This window comes from Mus caroli, unplaced genomic scaffold (assembly GCF_978045245.1).
Source record: "Mus caroli unplaced genomic scaffold, Mus_caroli_1 scaffold_1, whole genome shotgun sequence".
NCBI classification, from domain to species: Eukaryota; Metazoa; Chordata; class Mammalia; order Rodentia; family Muridae; genus Mus; species Mus caroli.
The window spans coordinates 22,591,368-22,615,288 of NW_028227256.1; the positions used below are offsets into that span (position 1 = coordinate 22,591,368).

General features: G+C 35.3%; 1 protein-coding gene across 2 annotated transcripts in view; it reads right to left on the minus strand.

The window, feature by feature from the left end:
* Window positions 1-23,921, minus strand: part of Adgrb3 (adhesion G protein-coupled receptor B3) — a 737,533-nt gene that overhangs the window by 449,814 nt on the left and 263,798 nt on the right. For both annotated transcript variants that reach the window (XM_029468446.2, XM_021163961.3), the window contains exons 4-5: window positions 20,389-20,550; window positions 14,111-14,275 (exon numbers count right to left, since the gene is read on the minus strand). In XM_029468446.2, coding sequence (XP_029324306.1) covers window positions 14,111-14,275; window positions 20,389-20,550 — 327 coding nt within the window. The remainder of the gene's footprint in view (window positions 1-14,110; window positions 14,276-20,388; window positions 20,551-23,921) is intronic.

Below are 23,921 nucleotides of genomic sequence, written 5' to 3' on the forward strand. Positions count from 1 at the left end.
TCTTGACCAAAATAAACAAAAGAACAAAACATCAAAACAGAACACAACATACATGTGCACAGAAACACACACACACACACACACACACACACATACATCAGTATATTCAACTATATAGAGATTTAAATAAGAATGAACAAGTTAAATATGGACATGAGAGAGAAGCCCAACTATCATTTTGTTTCTATAAGAAGTATAAAAAGATCTTTCTGGAAACACATCAGGAAAATGAGAGAAGCTGCCTGTGGAAAGTTTGACTTATTATGTTTTTCCTCAAAGATGCTGCCTTGCAATCAGTTAAAAATTAAACCCATCAATGTCATCCATTCATAATGTGAGTTGTTCAATGCTTGCTAATATGTACATATTTTTGGTTTTTCCTAATGTTCAAGGAGGAGTTAATATTAGAAACTTGAGAGACATTTTGAGGCTAAATTTTGTCAAAACACCCATTAAACACATATTTGAGATGCAACTAGGCTTGTTTACAAATTCAGTTACCCAGAAAGATATATAAATATAAATGAAGATATATAAATCGTGATACCTTAGACTTTTATTTCTGTTTTATTTTATACCATGTTCATTTTATAGACTATTAGCTGATCTGCTCTGAAAAAATGACTTGATAAAATAACTCATTGCATATTCAAAAAAAAAAGAAGAAGAAACTTAATACAAGGTCTAGTATAAAATTCTATTGTGTGTGTTTTTTTTTTTTTTAGTGTGTTGTCTACATTGAGAGAAAAACAGAAAAGTGACGAATAAGAAAAGTTTAACATATGTCACAGATACATACTCACAGACTCCTTTAGTGCCAGAATGAAGATTTTAGATTTTCTATTATGTGTTTTGAATTTCAAATAATCTCCTCACACCTAAAAATGTTAATTATTGTGTTTTTGTAATGAACTTTGCACCTCGTTATTCCAGGAGCTCTTCATCTTATTTGACCAAATGGGAAATAATGGGTTACAAGTTTCTGGGAAATAGAAATTAAATTCTCTTTTATACTTTTAAGCATCTCAAATAGAGTGTGCATTATCTTTCATGGGTAAATGCTAGGATACTTGAAGCTAAAATCCATTTATTAATATACAGGCTACTATGAATTTAAAAATCACATTCTTCTTCATACTAGGGAAAATAAATGGATAACTCTTACCTGAAGTTTAACTGGGGAGACAAGTGGTAAAGAGATTGATTCTCTTCAATACCCATGAGTAGCACTTGACCTGCTCTAGTAGAAGGCAGCAGACCAATGCTTCTCCTTCCCTAGAATTAGTTCAATAAGTCTGTGAGCTCCTCACACAGATAAGATGAATCTCACAGAGTCAGTGTGACCTGAGAAATCTGAATAGATCTCAATGATTTTGCTCTATTATAAAACTATTTCTGCTGAACTCTGACTCATATCTTGGTATTCTGATATGAAAATTGTTCCCTGGTAGTAAGTTAGTAAAAGAGGAAACTAAAAAACCTTAATGAAAGCTAATAATGCATCATTTACAAAAAGGTGACAGAAAAGTTATGGTGTCACTGGCATTGTGTTCCTGGATTACAGGTCAACTGTGGTTGACGAAGATGGACCACGCTCTGCTCTAGTGACCTTATCCAGCTGACTATGAAAAATGTGCCTTTATGGACAAGGAGGAGTTTCACCTTGAAGTAGTGTAAACAATATTACAAGCAGAACAATACCATGGAGAATCCCCTATCATGTCTCTTGGGAATAAAAACGGCAGATTGCCAATTATTAAAATGAGGCAGCAAGGTAAGGGCTACTGAAACTGTATACAATTGCAAAATCTGAGGCCAGGAAAATGTGTGTCATGGAATTGGACTAGACTAATGCTTTTGCTAGATCATATAGATCAAAAAGAATATTATTTTATTGTGCTCTTTGACCAGTTACCAAACAAATGAGAAATACACAGCACTAAAAGAATTTTTTGTGCTTATGATATTGACTTTAGATGTTGATACAGAAATTATTGCATTAAATAAACTTCTGTTTAAAACTGTGACTCAGGTAGAGAAATTAGTGAACAGTTAATGATGTTAGAGAAAGCCCTACTTTACTTCACAGGATCTATGTCAGGCAGCTTACCACCACCTGATATTCCAGCCTTAGGAGGATCCAACAGCTCTAGTCTCCAAAACACCTACACACACACACACACACACACACACACACACACACACACACACACAGCTAAAATAATTTTAAAGTTAAATTTAAAAAATGGTATCTCTATAGTTTAAAATAGTTTGTAAATTCCATGATGTTTACAGTTAACTCATTTTACCACTAAAGGTTTACACAGGTTAAAAGTGAAAGATACAATAATATACTCCATATAGTGAGTTACTAAGAAGGAGGAGTAGCCATACCCCCACCAATAGATTAAATAGATTGAAATCACAATCAGAAAGAAAAGGCAACAGTAGGTCTGAGATTACATAAATAATAAATTCTAAAAGTTCCCCGAACAATGGAAGAGAGAGACACAGTGTAGGAAAGCCTCACAGGAGGAGGCAGCAGAGGCAGCAGCGCACAAAGGTCAACTTCTAAACCAAACAAACTATGAATTCCTGAAACAAATTGCTTAGCATTGCGCTTGGAGCGGCAAACAAAGGCGAACAAACTAGTCCCAGATTTATTAGAAGGAAGGAAATAAGAGAGATCCAGGCAGAAAGTAATTACAGACTAAAACAAGCAAGGAGGAAAAACAACACAAAAGATTAGCAAGACAAAGGCCTGGCGATCTGAAAAGAAAACAAAGTAGATTAACCATAAGCCAGACTAAGTAGAAACAAGGCTCAGATACACAAAACAAGGGATGTAACCGAAGACGTTACAAGCGACACCTTAGAAATTTAAAGGATAATTAGAAAATATTGTAAACAACCATAAATGGCAACAACACTGCCTGACCACCGAGAGAAATGGACAAATGATTATCACATATATCTTACCAAGACTAAGTCAGAAGAAACAGAAAACTTAACACAAGAATCAAAACTAATGACACTGAATCAATAATAAATCTTTTTTAATAAAAAAGCAACAATAAACAAGCAAAACCAAATTAACCGTCACTGCTGAGTTCTAGCAAACAGTTGAAGAATTACTAAGAACTCTCAAATTATTATGCGAAATTAGAAAGGAAAGGATTTTTTAAAACTGTGGTAATTTTAAGAAAAATGAACCATGCCTTGCACATACCAATAGGCACACTTATATATATTTGAATTCTTAGTCATCAAGGAGTAGAACTCTTTGAAAGGATTAGAAGTATGGAGAGGTACAGCCTTGTTGGAGAACTTGTGGCCTTGTTGGAGGAGGTGTGTCACTGGGGGTAGACCTATGTCAGGTCCAGTTTCTCTCTCCCTGCCTACAACTCAGGACATAGAATTCTAAGCTACTCCACCAGTGCTATATTTTCAGCCATGATCCCTGCCACAATGATCATGGACTAAACCTCTGAAACTGTAAATAAGTCCTCCATCTAATACTTTCTTTTATAAGAGTTGCCTTGGTTTTGGTGTCTCTTCACCACAAAAGAGCAGTTACAAAGACAAAAACATTCCATGACTCTGCTACCACTAAAGCAAGAAAGGAACACACCACTAACAGTGGCTCTCAGGCTAATATTCATTTTTAAAATGCAGATACTCTGCAAAAGTATTTTGATAATACGGAAAATCAATTATAATAACACACTAAAATTAATTAATATGTTCATGTTGGATCCATTCCTTTGATGGATAGCAAGTTGGATCAGCACATCGAGTGTATAAACATGGCAAGCCACATCAAGAGAATGAAGGATAGAAACTATGCTATATCTCAAGATCGGCAAAACTCATTTGGCAAAATCTAACATCCCTGTTAGACAGAAACACTTAATATATACAAAGCATAGGAGGAAGGTAGCTCAACATAATAGATAGAGGGTACAATAAAATATAGGACGATGTCACAACTTAATCTAAAGAGGGTACCTCAACATCATAGAAGGAGGGTCCCTCAACACAATAAAAGCCACATAACATAATCAAACAGCTACAATTGAACTAAATTGATAGGTGAAGCTTTTTTTTTTTAAGATCTTTAAGAAGACAAGGGACAAGGGTACTAGCCTTCTCTATGTATTTAACACAGAGTTGGAAGTGCAGACAATCAAGAAAGAAAGAGAAAGAGCATATGTATTCAGAAGAAATGAGTCAAATTCTTCCTGTTCACAGATGGTCTTATAGAGATAAAAACCAAAGATTCTCCCAGAAAAGCATTAGAACTAATAAAAGAACTTCATAAAATTGATGCTTCTTAGAAAAGCAACATAGAAAAATCAGCAATGCTGTTAAACATCAATAGCAAAATATTTGAAAAAGAATGAACGAATCATTACCATTTATAGAAACCACAAAACAATATTCAGGAACAAATTGAACTGGAGGTTAAAGTTCTTTGCAATGAAAAATTTAGAACATTGCTAAAAGAAATTGAAGAGTACATATGGAAAAATAAAGACATCCTGAGTTTGTGGATTGGAATGATGAATATTGCCAAAATTTTCACAGCATCAAAAATGATTTACAGTTTCAATACAAACCTTACTGGGTGGGATGATTAATACTGAGAGAGTCAACTTGCTGGAATTTGACATAACAGTGGAAACATGTTCCTGGACACGTCTGTGATGGACTACCTAGATTACGCTATTATAAATGGGAAGACCTATACTAAATAGGAGCAGTACCATTCCACAGGCAGAATTCCTGGGTAGAATAAAAGGGAAAGGGTGTACTGAGCATTAGTATCATCGTTCTCTGCTTCCTGACTGTAGATACAATATGGCCAGATGGGTCAGGCTCCTGGTGTCAAACATTCCCCTGCCATGGTGAACTTGGGGCTAGACAAGTTCTTGAGTGCAGTAAGGAGGTATTAATGTGTTATTCTGGTGTGAGGTTGGAATAAAAGAATGTGGAGATAAACATGGACAGCAGAGACCTCCTGTGTGGTTTAAGAGGAACAAAGGGTGTGCTATGCACCTGTATTCTACTAAAGAATCTTGCTGTATTTAATCCATGGCCAGAGGACTTGAGTGAGACCTCTAAATGGAGAGGTGATGGACTTAATTATTCGGTTGAGGGAATTTTAAGAAATGTTAAGTGTTTAGGCCGTGTTATGATTAACGCTCACTGCTCCAGTCCCGAGAGAATGAGAGAGAGAGAGAGAGAGAGAGAGAGAGAGAGAGAGAGAGACAGAGACAGAGACAGAGACAGAGATGAAGTTATGAATGAAGAAGTATTAAGAAAACATTTGAAGATTTGAACAAGAAGGGTGCAGAGGACTAAACATGTGTGTTATACAAGTGTTGTACAGATTAGTGTTATGAAAGAGAAACAGTGTCTTACAATGGGATAAGAGAACGGTATCTGGAGGAATAGATCCTAACCACAGAAGCCTTCATCTGATGAAGATGCTTGAACACTTGAAATTAAGAAGCTTGAGCTGAGATTGCAACTGAAGGTTTTCTCTTCATAAGAAACAGTCACACAGGAAAGTGCATAAGGTGAGCACACAAACGCCAATGCAGTTATGATCTAAGAGGGAGATGATCCACCCTGAGCCAATGGATGCTTTGATGTATGTCCACCTGGTACTGGTTTTGAGGTCATGACAGGTGGGAAACAGAAGGAATCACAGAACTTGAGCACAGATCCAGAGGATGCAGAGGCCAAACATTTTGCAAGAAGTAAGTCCTTTAAGGATGCTCCCAAAGGTCACTTTATGAAACAGAAAATTGAGACCAGGTTGCAATATCAAGTCTCAGGTGTCACCGATATCAGGACAGTAAGATGTCTGCCAATGAAGGTTGCTTGTGTGATGTAGTATTTGGGTCAAGAGATAGGAAATATGTGTTTAACTCAGCAGAGATGGAAGACTGGCGCTACATTACCACAAGACTGAGATGACTCACATGGGAGCGGCAGGATATTTCCTTTGCTTTGATGGGGTCTGTCTAATAACTCTTTCCTAAGCCCCATTCTTCTTTTTTAGGAGATGAAACGTTAATTTTGTTTTGGATATCAGAAATATATAACCTGTTTGTATTTTACAATTTAAACACTTAGTTGTTTCCATAACACCATAAGACAGCTTACAGGATTTAGCTCTCTCCTCCCATTATATAGGTCTAGGACTAGAACTGGGGTCAGCGGGCTTGGTACTATGCACCTTTAGCTTCTGCACCATCGTGCTGGTCCCATGTCTTATTTTATTGGAGTGTATATTAAGAGAAAAGGCTTAGATGAAAGTTGGACTCTGCACTTACAGTGTTGAAAAAATTTAAAGACAAGGAGAATTTTAAGGCTGAACTGAGTGTGTATCTTGCATTTTGAGATATCCACATGGGCACAAAATATGGGGGATTTTAGCTTAAAATAATATGATATATATGGTATGATAAAATCAATAAGTTGTGGAACTGTTATGCTTAATCTTGGTAGTCAAATTGGTGGAACTTAAATTCATGGGTGTGGGGATGGGATTCTGTTGTATGCTTAGGAAAGATTATCTAGATCAGCTTATGTGAGGTGGGTAGACTCACCTTAAATTTAGAACCATGAGTCTATAGCCTAGTCATAAAATATATAGGAAAGCAAGCTGAGCCATAGCATTACTTGTCCTGTTTCCTGACAGTGGATAGAACATGGCTAGCTGTCTCTAGCTTCTGGGGAAACTAAGAATTTCCGCACCATGATATACTACTGGGCTTGTGATCTTTGAGCCAAAATAAATTCCTCCTTTATAAAGTTTCCTTTGTCAGTTTTTTTCCCTTTCTCTTTTTTTTCACAACAAGCAACTGAAACACATAAATACCAGTGCTAGTTTCACAAAACTAGAAAAAGCAATTTTAACATTTCAGCCAACCACTAAAACCACAAACAACCAAAGAACTCTTGATAAAAAAAAAATGAGCTAACCAATATCCTTGGATGATGATGAAACGCAGTGTTTCTGGTGTGTTAGATGATGACAATAATCCAAACAGCATGAAATTGGCATAAACACAAGGATACGAAAACAAGAAATGCTTAGAGTCTAAGGGCAAATACATGAACATGTAGCCTGTACTGGCTAGTTTTGTGTCAACTTGACACAGCTGGAGTTATCACAGAGAAAGGAGCTTCAGTTGAGGAAATGCCTCCATGAGATCCAGGTGTAAGGCATTTCTTCAATTAGTGATCAAAGGGAAAGGCCTCTTGTGGGTGGGACCATCTCTGGGCTGGTAGTCTTGGGTTCTATAAGAGAGCAGGCTGAGCAAGCCATACTGCATCAGCTCCTGCTTTCTGACCTGTTTGAGTTCCAGTCCTGACTTCCTTGGTGATGAACAGCAGTATGGAAGTGTAAGCCGAATAAACCCTTTCCTACCCAACTTGCTTCTTGGTCATGATGTTTGTGCAGTAATAGAAACCCTGACTAAGACAGAGCCCAAAGAGTTTTTAACTTTATTTTAAAAGAATGATTGTGGAGATTATAGCCTTATTGAGAAATATCAATGGAAAACTGGATATCACTGAGTATGAGAATGAAACTAGATGGTGTCATTTTCAAAACACAACTAGAATGGAACCAACACTTTGATGTAAATGATGCAACTATTAGAAGAAAACCTAAGGGAGATTCTTCTGAATATCATAACTGACCAAAACAAGAGCCAACACAATTTTCATGTGAGCTTACATAAAACCAAGATTCCTTCACATAAAATAAACAATCATGAAAGAAAAGAAAACCCATTGAGTGCAAAACATATTTGCAAACTCTACACCTAAGAAGTTATTATCCCGAATGTATATGAAACTCTTTAAACACAGAAAGACAAAGAGTCCAAGTTTTAAAAGAGAGAGCATTCTAATTAGATACTTTTCAACACAACACACTGTCTAGCATGTATATAGAACAAAGAATAAGAAAAGGCCAGATGAAAACTACACTGAGATACACTTTTCACCCATTAAGAACAGCTCCCCTTATGCTGGTGAGAAAAGAACAGTCTTTTTTTACTCTGTCGGGGGAGGGAATAAAAATTAGTATATCCATTATGGAAAATGTTGTAGATTTTCCTTAAAAGACAAACTAGGACTATCATGAGATGTCTCTGCTTATTGTAGCAGTGCCTGGCAGGAGAGCTAGGAGCCAAGAAATGGAGTTATCTGCCTATCCAGTGAGAAATGAACAAAACCAGTGTGGGACAAACACAATAGAATATTACTCATCAGTAAAGCTAATGAACTATGAGTCAAACCCGAGATCATTAGGTTAAATGAAATAAGCCAGACACAAAAAGATAGCTGTCATATGACCTTCTATGTATAATGTATGCTGATCTTAAAAGCAGAATGGTAGTTTCCAGAGATTGAGAAACATAAGGGGAAAGATATATTGATGGATAATGGGTTACATTTGAGATAGGCGAAAACCCTTCTGATATGCTTTATACAGTATTGAATGCGGTGATAAGAATAAATTGCTTTCATATGTTATTTAAAATGTAACCCTTCCCTTTCTTTTCCTCTCATAGGAAGCCCTTTTTTTTCAAAAGTTATACCAGACCTCATAATTTCTTCTAAGAAATGCACAGAGGTCAGAATCATCATTTTCTATGTCCCTTTCAATTCCTTCCAATTACACAGTAAGGACTCGCTGCTTCATTTTATTTTTTAAATAAATATTAATCTTTCAATTCAAATACTTCCATTGCACTTGGAGCCCTTCTACAACAGTGAATAAGAACATAGAACAAAAAGGCTTTCTTCTGCAGCAGGGAAACCCCGAGGGATCTAACAGTGTAGGCAATGTGCTCCCTCCCACGAGGCAGTCACAGGACAAGGCAGTCACAGGAGGCAGCTAAACTTCACTTCAGCAATCCTACAAATTCCATGATTTCCTGGGGCCAGAACAGTTACACTGGCACAGTCTGAGGTGTCAGATCTCTGGTATTCTCACTCCAGTAGTGACTTCACCCTTCTAGAAATAACCAAGCCAATCTGGAAGAAATAATAACTGTCTCCTGTTAAATTTTATATATCTTAGTAAATGTACAGTTTTTAGTCTATTTTCTAGATCAAAAGTTATTATGTATACAGAAGAGGTAGACAGAATGTGTACTAGCCATTAAGACTTGTAATATATACGTGTGTGTGTGTGCGTGTGTGTGTGTATGCTAAAACTATTATTTTAGCAGTGATTCTGTCTGGATATTGCTGAATGAGTAACTCGGATAGAGCGGGGACTTGTGAGCAGAAGACTCGTGTCATCTGCTAATAAAGCAGTCTGATATAATGGTGGAAAAGCCTGAGATCTCCAGATTCACATTTAGCTAGGAGTCACCAGGAATCTAAAAGATCCTTTCATAACATAAGCTCCAAATGTTTGGAAAAAAGCCTTACTTCTTGCCTTGGAAATAAACAGAAACAAAACAAAACAAAAGTACACTTCCTACTTGCTATTTTTTTAATTAGGTATTTTCCTCATTTACATTTCCAATGCTATCCCAAAAGTCCTCCATACCCTCCCACCCAATCCAACTTTTTGGCCCTGGCGTTCCCCTGTATTGGGGCATATAAAGTTTGCAAGTCCAATGGGCCTCTCTTTCCAGTGATGGCTGACTAGGCCATCTTTTGATACATATGCAGCTAGAGTCAAGAGCTCTGGGGTACTGGTTAGTTTATAATGTTGTTCCACCTATAGGGTTGCATATCCCTTTAGCTCCTTGGGTACTTTCTCCAGCTCCTCCATTGGGGGCCCTGTGATCCATCCAATAGCTGACTGTGAGCATCCACTTCTGTGTTTGCTAGGCCCTAGCATAGTCTCACAAGAGACAGCTATATCAGGGTCCTTTCAGCAAAATCTTGCTAGTATATGCAATGGTGTCAGCATTTGGAAGCTGATTATGGGAAAGAATGAATTTATGAAATTCCTAGGCAAATGGATGGACCTGGAGGGTATCATCCTGAGTGAGGTAACCCAATCACAAAGGAACTCACACAATATGTACTCCCTGATAAGTGGGTATTAGCCCATAAACTTAGGATACCCAAGATATAAGATACAATTTGCTAAACGCATAAAACTCAAGAAGAACAAAGACCAAAGTGTGGACACTGTGCCCCTTCTTAGAATTGGGAACAAAACACCCATGGAAGGAGTTACAGAGACAAAGTTTGGAGTTGTGTCAAAAGGATGGACCATCTAGAGCCTGCCATATCCTACTTGCTATTTTCAAATGCACCATAATAAAAGTGAAAACAAGGTACAACATTATTTTAGAAGTTAGAAATGAATATATAAGCAAGTGACTCTAATAGGAGGAAAGGTGTTGAAATGACAGTAATAAAAAGCAGTACCATGGGGCAACTCCTTTTACAAATACTGTACAATTAAAAAGAAATAAAATGTATAAGCTAAGAACCTAAAAGATTACTGTTATAGGGTTAAAACCCCCAAATGACCTAGAAACAAACATAATCAGCATGAAACAGCCTAGAATATTATAACAACAAAATATAAATTAATGAAAAAAACAGGTTAGTGGGGCAGCAACTGAATGTCAAATTACAACATCCCCAAGCAGAGAGAACTGCAGACCTTTGAACCAAGTGCACACAAGTGCACTTAGTATCTTCCCACTCCCTGTGTCACCAGAAGGGCTCCCTGCAGAGGGACAGGCGGGCTACTCTCTTTTGAGTGAAGAGCATCCAGTTCTTGAGTCAGTAGGACACAGAACCCAAGAGTGTTTCAGGGCAACTATCCTTAGGTTACAGCTCCCTGTCCAGATTTGCATAAATACGCAAATGTGCCTGAAAAGGAGACCCAGGGAAACTGTCCACTGTGGGGATTCTGGACTCACAGGGATAAGTTTGTCAAACAGGATATCAGTATGACACCATAGGCACACACCAGCATTTGGTGAATACTTGCACAAACCTGTGAGTAAAGTCTCTGACTCTTTGGATACTGCTCTAGAGTTCAAAAAACTACACCTTGAGTTTATTTGGCTTATATCCTCTAAAGTACTAAAGTGCTACCCTTATACAAAGTTTGCTAAACCTTCTGCTCTGTATCACTTTATACTTTTCAGTGTTTCTACTGAGCTTTAATTATATCATTCCTGTCACATAGATGCTAGGCTCAATTTATGAATGAAAAAAGTGAGGAATGATAAAGGCAGTAATTATTTGTAAAAGTAAACGTGACTAATTAAGAATTGGAAGTGAATGTGTTCCTGGTTCCCAGACCATTTGCTTCCTACTAAACCAATTCTATTGCATTTACATAGTGTACACATGGAATCTCTATAGATGCTTCATGCATTTTGGTCTTCTAGCTGTGACTCGCAAGTCAGTGACATTGATCTATTTTATCTCTATCTCCTACATGAATGTATCTCAGATTGGGAAATGCCAAAGCTGAGACAAAAGACAAAGACAATTTTGAGTCATTGGTTCATCTAATCCTCAAAAAATATTACGCATAAACCAAATTACATGTCTGTTAATTTTAGGGTTTTAAGTTAAAAACTTAAGACATTATGAGAATTGATTAATTTCAAAGAAAGCGAATTATTTTGAGGCTATCGATCTACTTAATTTTCGTATTGGGCATACAACATAAACAAAGGTACATCACATCTGACACAATTCTGTAGCTAAATATTGATAAAATTCAAAACCACTGATGACAAGATTTTCCCCACAGGAGAAGTCCAAATAACAGGACCATCCTAAGATGAATTTGACATAATTAGATCCTACCATTGTTAATAGCTTGCCTATGCTTGCAGCTAGGCTATGTTATAATTATTGAGCTAACCTATCCATAAAACATCACTGTCAGATATTATCATTTTCATATAAATACAATGTTATATAAATAGTATAACCACTCACAATACAAAATACCCATTTCTCCACTGATATGAATGACTGGTACTTCTTTACCAACTACAGGATGTCTTCCCTTGTCTCTACAGAATGTACATGATACCCAGTCAGAATAATCCTCCTTCCTAACAATAACCAATCCAGAACAATGTTCTTCCTTCTGCAACTCTTACCAAATTACTTAGCACACAAACCTAATCCTTTAATAAGTCCTTTCTAATCCTCTCAAAGGTCTCATCGACAGCTCTCAGAGAATAACAATCACAGTAAAAGACGAAGAAGGAAAAAAAAAAAGCAAATATCTCCTTATGAAAGAACAAAAGATTCTATCACTGTATCACATTATAACAAGGAAACAAATGTAGAACTAGATAAATTAGAGTAAGGTTTAGAAATTTGTGTTTATATATACATGTAGATGTGAATATATACTCAGCACACACATATACATATATATGTGTGTGTGTGTATATATATATATATATATATATATATATGTGTATGTATATATGTATGTATGTATATATGCAATTTGTTGGAGGAATACCAGAAACCAAGTTGCTTAAGCAGGAAGGAAACTGAAGAAAAGTCCTTTGTACTGAAATATGTCAGTGGTACCACCATGGATAGAATGCTCAGATAGTTACAGCAATAATATTTCAGGGAAAACAGCAACCCAGACAATGTGGCTTAGACTGTGTTTTATATTACCTTAGGTAAGAAAGGCAGACCACAAAGACAGTTAAACACTTAGGGTATCTTCCATATACCCTTCCATAATAACTCTAAACAAGCTGATTCCCACTGCTGCCCTACACTTCTGCTCACCTTCTCCAGCAGCCCCTCTTCTCAGACAAGACATTAATGTAGCTAGGGTGATGATATTAATTTTCAACTTAACAGAATGTGGAATGTGCAATTACCTGGGAGGATAGCCTCAGGGCATGACTGGGAATGATTAAGGGTAGATTTTCAGTATGTCCCTGCAGGGTTACCTTGATTGCAGTAATTGATGTGGGAAGGCCCACCTTAATTATTGTCAGGATGATTTTGTGGTCAGGGGAATCCCAGACAGTATCAAGTGGAGAAACAATCTGAGAACTATCAAGCATTATTGACTAGATGCAATTCAACCAGATGCTTGAAAGCCCTGGCACCTTCACTTCCTGACCATGGTGGGCTGTACCTTGGACTGAGATCCAAAAAAAAAAAAAAAAAAAAAAAAAAAAAAAAAAAAAAACCACACACACACACACACAAAAACCCTTCTCTTTTACGTTGCTTCTGTCATGGCATCTCATCACAGAAATAGGGACAGAAACTAAGACAGTAACAACTAAAGTAGTAATGCCACCTCTACTCTTTCCTTCCTTTCCTCCCTCTTTATTTAGCTGTGAGTCAGAAGGCTTTCCACCCTCAAAAGAAGTGAGAGAAACAACTGGGTATGTCCTTAGGAAAGCAGTTGATGGGTATTGACTACTTGTAGTTGTATACAAAACTGTCTAAGTGAAAACTATTCCATGACTTGATGAACAATATATGTCACCCTTAGAGTACCTTATAAAGTTTAGAAACATTTCTTAAACGAAACAATCTGAAATTCTTTTCTTACAGTATTTCACTGAATTAAATTGCCATACACTATTGCAACTCACATGTTAAATCATAAAGTTGTGAGGATCAATCAATGCAATTTGTGGTTTTGTATGTTTCTTCTTACCTTGTCTGCACCACAGTCCAGGTGAAGCCAAGGAGATATACAGTAATAGTAACCATTTACATTATTCTTTGTATATGTCCTATTACATCTATATATCATAAAATAACGTCTAGGGCATCCCAGATTATAACAAGTATTAGATTAAACTGTACAACCTTCAAACTGCCGCATTTAATGACACTAGGTTACTTCATTCAATATTTTCCACTCTTACAGGTGTATCTTCTTAATTTCTTGAAATTATGGAGTATGTATTCTTTTTGACAAAGCCAAGGAAATTACCCTGTTTCACTCATATAAGAGAAATGAATGAGAGGAAACACTTTTCAGCAAGGCTCAGTAAGAGTTGTATGTTTTATGTATGCTATGCACAACAGGAATACTATATGAAATACATTAATGCAAGCTTCGTCAATTGCCAAATATGCTTACCTGGACAGAGGGCAATATTACAAGGCTTGTGATGAGTTTCAGGTCCCTCACAGGGCCTTCCTCCATACTGAGGAGGTGTGCATGACCTGGTTCGTGTTCTTTGGCCTCGGCCACATGTGAAGGAGCATAAGCTCCAAGGTGACCATTCCTCCCAAACTCCATGTACTGTAATAAAGCAGAGAAGCTTCAGCCACAGAGAAGAGAACCAAGGGCAAAGACTTTGTTCTGTATAATTAAGAAAACAAATCATCAAATAAAGTATGAAGATGTTTTGAAAACTCACTTTGAATAAAACTCTAATTAGATATAGGCTTTTAAATTTAATTTCAAAATGTATTAAAAGAATAGAAAACTAGATGTACTTTTCTTCTACTCTTGAATTATGTTTTAAACTATTCCCCCTTTCACCTTTTTAAGTGGAAATTCCTTTCTTTCTCTTGATAAAAGATTTCTAAGTTATTTTTAAAGCATGGTCACCTATGAAGAATAAGGAAAATTAAATTTCTCATAACAGGGCTGAACTTTTAGAGCTAAATTTGTATTTAAATAGCTAAGGAGCAATTTAATTCTAGTACCTATGACGTTTCTGAAATATTGTTTATCAGAGAACACAAAAGAGTTCCTGAAAATTGGTTATGCATATTTTAAACATTTTAAGCTACCTTTTTTAAAAGATATTTTTTCATCTAAAATTTTGGGGCTACATTCACTATCTTTTGAGTAGGAGGGTGTTTCCACCACTATATCTACTCCCACAGGGTCCTTCTCTTCCCCATTTCAAGGTGAGCTCTGAGATCACTTTAAAAGCCATGGAACTAGAAAATGACCATCCTCCTCTGCTAGTTTGATGGAACTGTAAGCACTCTATATTTCTAAAATAGCAACAAGAATAAAACCCAAATTATATAAACCCATAAGTAAAGTAACCATGGAATACTAGTAGTTCAAATATCCCATTACCTATATTTCATATTTAATTGGAAACAAAAATATATGCTCCTGCATAGGGATAAATAAATATCAGTATATCTTACAAAAGCTCACTGAACTTCAGAGGTTAAATCCCTTTTCTGAATGTCGAATTACTGCTCTCACCCTGTTTATTAGCACCAGTGTATTACCGTGCAAATAAAGTGAACAAAAAGAACCCAGGAGAAAAGGCTCTGTTGAGAACCAGCTCTCTTGATGCTAAGCCTTGAGTCCAGAAGGTTAAAGTCACTCCTGGGATGAGTGAGGGAGTACTGATGCACAGAAGAAAGGCAGAGAGAGGTTACCTTTCCTCCTCCAGCTGCACAAGTCGATATAAAATGGCATTGGTACTTTCTAAGTGAATATGATATTTCTAGAATTTTCTTCATGTATATATCGCTCATCCTCTTACATTCAAGCTGAAAACCAGCTAATCTGCCAGTGCATTATCACAAGTTCTTATCAGTGTTGTGGTAAAAGTACTTAATGTCTGCTCTTTTTGGGTCTTTAAAGAATATTATATAGTTTTACAAACTATATTAATGTTGAATTGTGCCACAATGTATGTGTGTGTTTGTGTGTGTGAATACACTTCAAAACAGAAGTATATTTTAATACACAAATTTACATGGTAATTTAAATGACTTATGACTAAATTTCAACAGAATTTCACAAAAATGGCACACCTTGACATTTAGGTAAATTATTTCCACCTACTCAGGTTATTGACTTATTGCAATAAATTGTAAAAATGTGTTCAGTCATTGAAAACAGCAACCCAATTACAATATTATTCAGTAAAAGTTATTCAATGATTCTATGAAAGTCATTAGAAAGTCTTTTAAATATAATAGATAGGAAAAGTACCAGAGTGGTATGTGTGTGTGTGTGTGTGTATATATATATATATATATATATATATATATATATGCATTCATCTATCTCTTGGCAGTCTGAAAAACCCAAGGCTAATTAGTATCCATTGAGAAGAGATTACCCAATATCTGCTTTAGCTATGTACACATAAATGCTATATAGGTTTTAAATATATACACATATTTGTCCATACATGTTTGTAAACATCATTCAATGATGAATTTCTCTAAAGAATATTTGAACATATTTTATTTTTTAATTACATGTTTATCTGTTTTGTGTTTATTTTCAGTTACCAAATATTTCAATAAAATAATAAACTACTCCACTATGTAAAGTATGACACTATATGATCTTTTATCAAATTACTATATTACTCAATGTACACAGCACAATGCTAGAAAACATTAAACAGCATATTGGACATATATATATATATATATATATATATATATATATATATATATGTGTGTGTGTGTGTATGTATATATGTGTGTGTATGTATATATATATATGTATATGTATATATATATGTGTATGTATATATATATATAGTTTGTGAACCACAAAACATTACAAGGTGTTTGGCAGCTTAATTAAATCATGATACTGGAATCAGAAAATTAATGCTTCTTAGCTAATTTACATTGTCTTTACTGTAATACATTGCAGTTTTGTGACTCTGTTACATAATTTCAGATGCTACTTCTATATAGGACAAGAAATTATTAGTTTGTTATTTTAGAGGCTTTTCCATTGGCTGAAAATTAGTCCACATGCTTTACAATATTTATAGATTCTAAAAGATTATATTAGAGAGGCTCTTCATAAGAATTTTGTTGAGATCACATTTTCAATTTATCATGAAAGTTTTATATACGGTTGTTTATTTTACAATAAAATTTAAAAATTTATGAATTATAAAGTACCTTTGAGAAATAGGAATAATAAAGTAATTTAATGGACATCATTTTCATCCTTTTTTGTAGTTTTCTTCCTAATATTTGGTACCAGATATACTGTCATATTTCTACTTATTAAAAACCAAAGAGAATATAAAATATATATAATATACAAAAGTTATCACCAGGTTTTGAAATAAACATCTGTAAATACTCATATGATTTAAGTTGCATTATATATAAAATAATCATTTAAAGTATAAGAAATAAGTGAATTCACTGTGGAAACAAGTGAATATGACAACACTGACATTCATAAAAATAAATCCTAAACCATTTTGAGGACTTATATGAGTGTTTACAGATTCACCATCATTTAGTACAGATCAGCGATTATCAACTGGAGGTAGGTAGCTCTGCTCATGGGAACATTGGTTGATATCTGCAGACAGTTTGGGTTTTATCAGTCTATAAAGAAATGAAGGGCTATTGGCATCAAATGGGTAGAAGCCAAGAATGTTGGTAGGAACTCAAAAGAGCAGCGTGGTTCTCTTGGAACAAAGCACAAAGTGCTGGTGCTTAATCAACAGAGGTTGAGAACCCTGGAGTAGAACAGAGACCTGAAATTCAGCTGGCACAATAACTATATAACCAAATGCTACTCCCTAACTTTCCCAGTTTACTTTAAGAATATTCCACATGTTTCTTCTCTGATGTGGGGGAGTAGACAAACAAACAAATGAAAAACCTGCCAAATAAAAAGTAATGTTAAATCAAAAAAAAAAAAAGTGGGAAAAGCCCAGTGTGATTCTGTATTAGGGAATCTGAAGGAAAGAAAACTACATGGATAATGAAAATAACTCATTTGTAATACTAAGGCATTTCCTCCATGATACAAATAAGCCTGGGTCTCCGCTTCCATATATTTTGTAGAGGGCGTACTAGGCAAGACATCCCTACTTGTTCCAAGTTCATCATTGAAATAACACCAAGATTAGAGGTCTCGTAGCATGACATGGGAGATATTGATTTGTGAGCAAATTTAAGGAGAATTTATTATTTTAGATAGATGTTTATATTATTTCAAATACTTCTGAATTTTAAACCAGTTAAAATTTTAGTTTTCATTTTTATTGTTTTCATGAGATATCATATTAAAAATAGCATTTACCAATACACTGAACAGAAAAGAAACAGCATATGAAAGAAAATCCTATTTCCTATAATTATGCAGTTATCTGACATTTTAAAATAATGAAGCTGATCTCTTGTATTTATAAAATTTAAAAAATACTGCGAATTTAACAAACTGAAGTATAACAATGTTATACTTCTTTTGTGAGCAATATTCAATCAAAATTTAGAAAGACAAATATTTTATGTACATGCGGTTAAAAGAGAGACTTGCAACTATTTATATTCTTACACATGGTATCAGAAGATATTTAGGAAATCAAAAAGCTGTCCAATGAGATTTTACTCAATTTTCTTCACATGTGACACAGGGAGAAAGAATTTAGCCATTTCACACATGGGAGAGATTAGGATCCTCTCACAGATGTTCTATATTCCTGTCAATGGCTTAATCATCCTCCTCTGATAGAGGATGAAGACTTCCTTATGTCACCCTTACAGTTTGTTTAACTGGCAACTGGAAAGTAAGCTGCAAATGGAAGTTGGTGGATAGCACTCTGGAGACCAATCGGATTCCCACCTGAGAATATGTTTGCCATTAGACACTATTCTTGTCATGGTAAATGATGTTGACGCAAAGTACTTATCATAAGATAAATTTATATGTCAATTGTCTCAGACCCCTCTATTGATAGTTTTAATTGATGAGAGTAGGGAACTGGACTCTAAATCATCATGTAAACCCTGTGGTTAGGCTTCCTGGTTACGAATTCTCCCAGAAGACCTATTCTATTCCTAGCCAAATAAGGGTACACAGCATAATGTTTGAGATCTGTGGGTGTCACTATTGTACTATGACACTCCAAGTTTCTGCCTCTCTGTGTCTTCCTTTTATTTGTTCAGCTCATGTTGTACTATGTGTTAGGCCTACAACACCTGACTTTAGACTTTGTCATTTTTATCATTCCATAACAGGTTTACATGTTTTTTTCCCCTCTTTGAACCATATTATTTTCATCCCATATTCTTTCTGGGTTAACACAGTCCTAACTGATGCCTGCCAACTTTCAGTAGCAATTATTGCCCTTTTGTTAATAATTGTATCTTCCTTCCCTGCATAGTCTTAGTTTAACTATGCTTTCATCTGTTGATTTTCTGCTTCACAATTCTGACACAAAGGTTTCTCTCACCTCATTACATCCTTCCCACAATGCCTCCTTCTATTTCCTTCCCTTCTCTTTCCCCGAGGATCATTTGTTGCTTGTTTGTATTGTTTGTTTATTATTTGTTTGCTTTTGGGATTTTTTTTAAGCCGTCATAACATAAAATTGTTCACTGAAAAAATTTTGAGCTCACAATTCAGGAGTGCTGAGTATATTCATGCTGCGGCCAAGCAGATCACAGGATGTGAACATCTGAAGCCTTTCAGCCATTTAAATAACAGCTACCTCCCAAATGCTTTATGATTATTACACTTGCCTGCTTATAAATTGACATGATTTCTGATCATTCTTCAAGGTCCCTCAGTCTTATTTTTATCAAGTGCAGAACCAGTTATCTCTGGAAATAGAGACCCCTAGAAAATATTTAGGCATGACTTGAAGGTCACAGGGTCTACTACAGTAATAACACCTTTCTCTAGAACATCTTCTTTTCAAAATCTTCTGCAAAGACTCTACATATGAACCTAGTATCAGCTTCTGCTGCACTCATATACCCTATAGTCACCCATCTATCAAGTGATGGGACACAACCTAAATGCTTTGCTTTGGGACTGATTCAAATAAAATTCCCATTGATTTGAGAAGATAAAATAAATACAATGAGATGTGGTACATCATTAAATAATACATTTTTTTGATGCAACATATATTTCACCTGAACCAGCTCCCTCTGTGGCATTTAAAGAATCACTCCAAGGTCGTTTATGAAGTAAAACGACAGATCATTTTTAGGTTCTACTACACTTTTTTTTTTTGTCTTTCTGATAGGCCAGATGAATGGTAGGATTGCTGACTGACAAACTATTTCAATCATGGAATGATTACATGTTATATTCTATTATACTTAAAATTTTAACTTTTTCTCATATATGCACATGGATATTTTTACCACCTAAAAATGCAAGAAAAAAACTGAAATTTTATACTCTTTGAAATACATACACACCTTTCAACCATATTTGCAGCAGGGAGATAGTCACTTATCTAACACCCTGACTGCTCAGAAAGCAAAAATGATCACATACAGAGCAAATTATCACAGTTGAGAAGAATTACACTTATACACTCTAATGAAAACACCTATATGCAGTTCATAGGAAAAAAACAAATTGTTCCAAATGCGTAGCATGACACAATTCAAAACATCCACAGTCGTAGTTGCTGCTAACACTACCTGGACAGAGGGCAGTGTTATTGCAAACCCTTGATTCTCTTAATGGGCCGCTGCAGTGTGTCCCGTAAGGTGATACACAAGTTCTGGTTCGCACCTGCGACCCTTGACCACAAGTAACTGAGCATGCGCTCCACTGGGACCACTCTTCCACACCAGATTCACCTGCATGCAAGACAACAAATAAACATGAAATACCGTCTTGATTATTCATCTCCTAAGCATTTTACCAATCTGACAACATGGCATGCATGAATAATTCAAATGTAAATCTATAGCAGTGCATCCAAAGGTACAAAACAGTTCAGAGGAGGATGAATTTAGAGGGATGTATACAATTCCAATACAAAGACTGTTTGTCATGACCTTGTTAGCCAAACGTTCTTTGCAAAGTCCACTTTCACTGTGAAGGACGAAATTGTCTTCAGTAAAAATAATTGTTGAAGGAGTTTTCTTTAAGCCTATCAAGCATAATGTATTTGATGCCAAAAGAGCCAGAATGTGTTTCTAAGCATATGCTGTGGCTTTGGTGAGGAGGGATATATTGATATACTCTTGTCGTAAAATGTACTTTCTATTGCTAAAGACTGAGTGCATCTGAACTACTGTGTATGTAGACAAATTATTCCAAATGAATTTCCTATTTTTCAACCTATAATACCTACTTACTTTATGGTAATTTATTAATATCTCTCTACTCATCACTTCACATCTGATCTAAAGAAGTGATATTTTTCTACTCCAAGTGAATGAAAGTTTATCATTTCTATTAACTGAACATAGGAACTAAAGTTTATTCCAAAACTCCCTAAGAAGCCAATTAATGTCGGGTTTCATAAACTTTCTGGTGCTTGGCATCACACTGAAATCATGCCTAGTTTTCTAATCTAAAATCCACTTAAAAAGAGATAGGAATCATCAATTTTTAAAGCTGCTAGGATGGTCTTCTAATATTCTGGCATCATTTCCAGGTTGTGCTTTAAAACCTGACTTGAAAATTTGCCATTGCTTTGCACCAAATTCCAGTAGAGCCACATCTGGTTAGTAGTGTGTATTTAAGTTAAGCATGCATATGGGTGTTCAAATATTTTACAGGGAAGGGGTCTCTCAGCACTTTGTACCACTAATTATACAAAGAAAGGAACAGTATATCTCTACATCGTGTATTCCAGAGACAGAAATGACAGTTCCCTTGTCTGTCTTGTTTCGGAGGGTTATTCAGTGATTTTTAACATGCATTAAGTGCTCACCAACACACCTGATCTACAAACTGGTGTTCTAGATCAAACATTCGGTCAGATAGTCTTCAAAGATAAATCTGCTCTAAAAAGGAGCCCATTGCTAGAATGCCTACTGGATACAAATGTTGATTTTATAATCTGATATCTTATTTTTTTTGAACTTTCAGAACAGCCAGTTTGCAGAGAAAAACTGTTCCATTGGAATTCTTTTAGCAGAATCATGAGGAATACGTTCTTGTACTGGACTAATATTGTGAATGCAGAGGCATAGATAAATCATTTCATGCCTGGTTATCTATCAGAAGGGCACATGTGGGTAATCTGGATGATAGCTCAAATTAATCTGGACTTCTTTTAAATATTGACACTAGTGTTTAGCATGGACATACAGTAATAGATCACTCTTGATTACTTCAGTATTTTTACCTTTACAAATTTCTATATAACTTATTTCAGAATTACCTACTTGGATGTCTGTGTAAATAGTGTTTGAAGTTACATCTCATAATTTTCCCTATTACATTGAATAATATTCTAGCAAAATAAAAGTCATGTTTGTGACCCCAATAGTATGACAATTGTTAAAACTATCTATACCTATTTGTATATATATACATATATATATATATATATATATATATATAAGCATACTTAATAATGGAAACTTAAGCTTAAGATTAGGGGAAATGTCTATTTAATGACATGTCAACCTCCTTGCAATGTGACTGAGTATAAATGTCATGGCTATATGTTATTAATTACAAGCCAGGAAATTGAGAACAATGTGAATTCTGTAGTTGAAATGACAAAGGTTATGAATAAAATTAGTTATATTTTCCACAAACATGGTTTTTCTTTCTTTCTTGCACTGTCACTTTTAAAAATAAAAATGACATTTTTAAAAAACTAAACTTAGCAGTGGATTAATTCCAAGGCCCAACTTAACCATGTACAGGTGCTTGTTGTCTCTGCATCTGTGATTCTGCATGACGCTGAACACAGTTAGCAATGGGGCCAGGTCATGAGAGCCATAATGAGTGCCAAAGGCTAGCCTCCCTCACAGTTCATGTTGAAGATGAAAAATTCAATAAAATTAAGCATATAAGAATTCATTTTTATTTCATATATAAGAATCAAAATTTGCCATTAAAAATGGTCTAACCATCAACTTGATCTTGTTGTATATCAAATGATATTTTCTCTGCAATTTTTATATTATTTTCTCTTTTCCTAAGGTGTGAGCATTATCTAGTAAAGCACACTGAGTTGTGTTAGAAATAGTTAATTTACTTTATAAGAGAGGTATTTTAATGTCACTGAAAGGGTAAAGTATAAACTGAGCCAACTTTTCAGTCTGTGTGTCTTTGGAGATAGTGCAAGCTGATCTCGTCCATGTATAATTTAAAAGATGTGCCAAAGGTCATGTAGAAAACTTCTCTATAGAAGGCCACATTAAGGCTCTTTATTCTGAAGCAAAGAAGAGAAGGAAACCAGAACACTGTTGTGGTCAACTCTATATTGCCTCTGGGGCCTAGAAAAACTCCATTTATTTATTTATTTATTTTTTTGAAACTCCTTAGCAATTTACCTTCCTCAAAAGCTACTAGTAAAAATCAAGTGAGATCATGTGGGATGGAAAATTTAACATTATGAACAAGATATTAATGTAATTTTTGCTAGTATGTTGAAGTCATGAAATTAGAAACACATTTAATGTTATATTCCTATATTAGATCACATATTATATATTCCCAATACAGACAGGTTTTCTCATGTAATAACTGGTTACTTTTCCAAATCTGTTTATAAATTCACTTCATGCCTATGTTGGTAAAAAGTAAGAACCATTAAAATGTCTTATTCCAGCTTACTGGAGTTTAGCTTCGGTGTATCCCTAAAATAGACATATTTATTATATTATTTCATTTTCCTTAACTATACACATAGGTGTGCAATTTAGGTTTTTATTCTACTTTATTTTATTATGTATGAGATGGTTTGACTGCATGTGTGATGGGTACTATGCTCCTGCAGCGCCAATGCCAACAGATGCCAGAAGGGTGTTGGATGCTGTAGAGCTAGAGTTTACAGATGTTGGTGAATTCTAGGAACTTAATATGGGGTCTCTGCAGGAGCAGTGATAGCTCTTAACTAGTGAACTCCAAACTTATCTTAGGCTGTTATAGCAACTAGCTAATGTTTAGGCTTGCCTCAGTTACTAGCACTAGTAAGAATACTCTAGTTATCTTGGTAAAAGAATACTACTTCATAAAAATATCATTTCAAACGACCCAC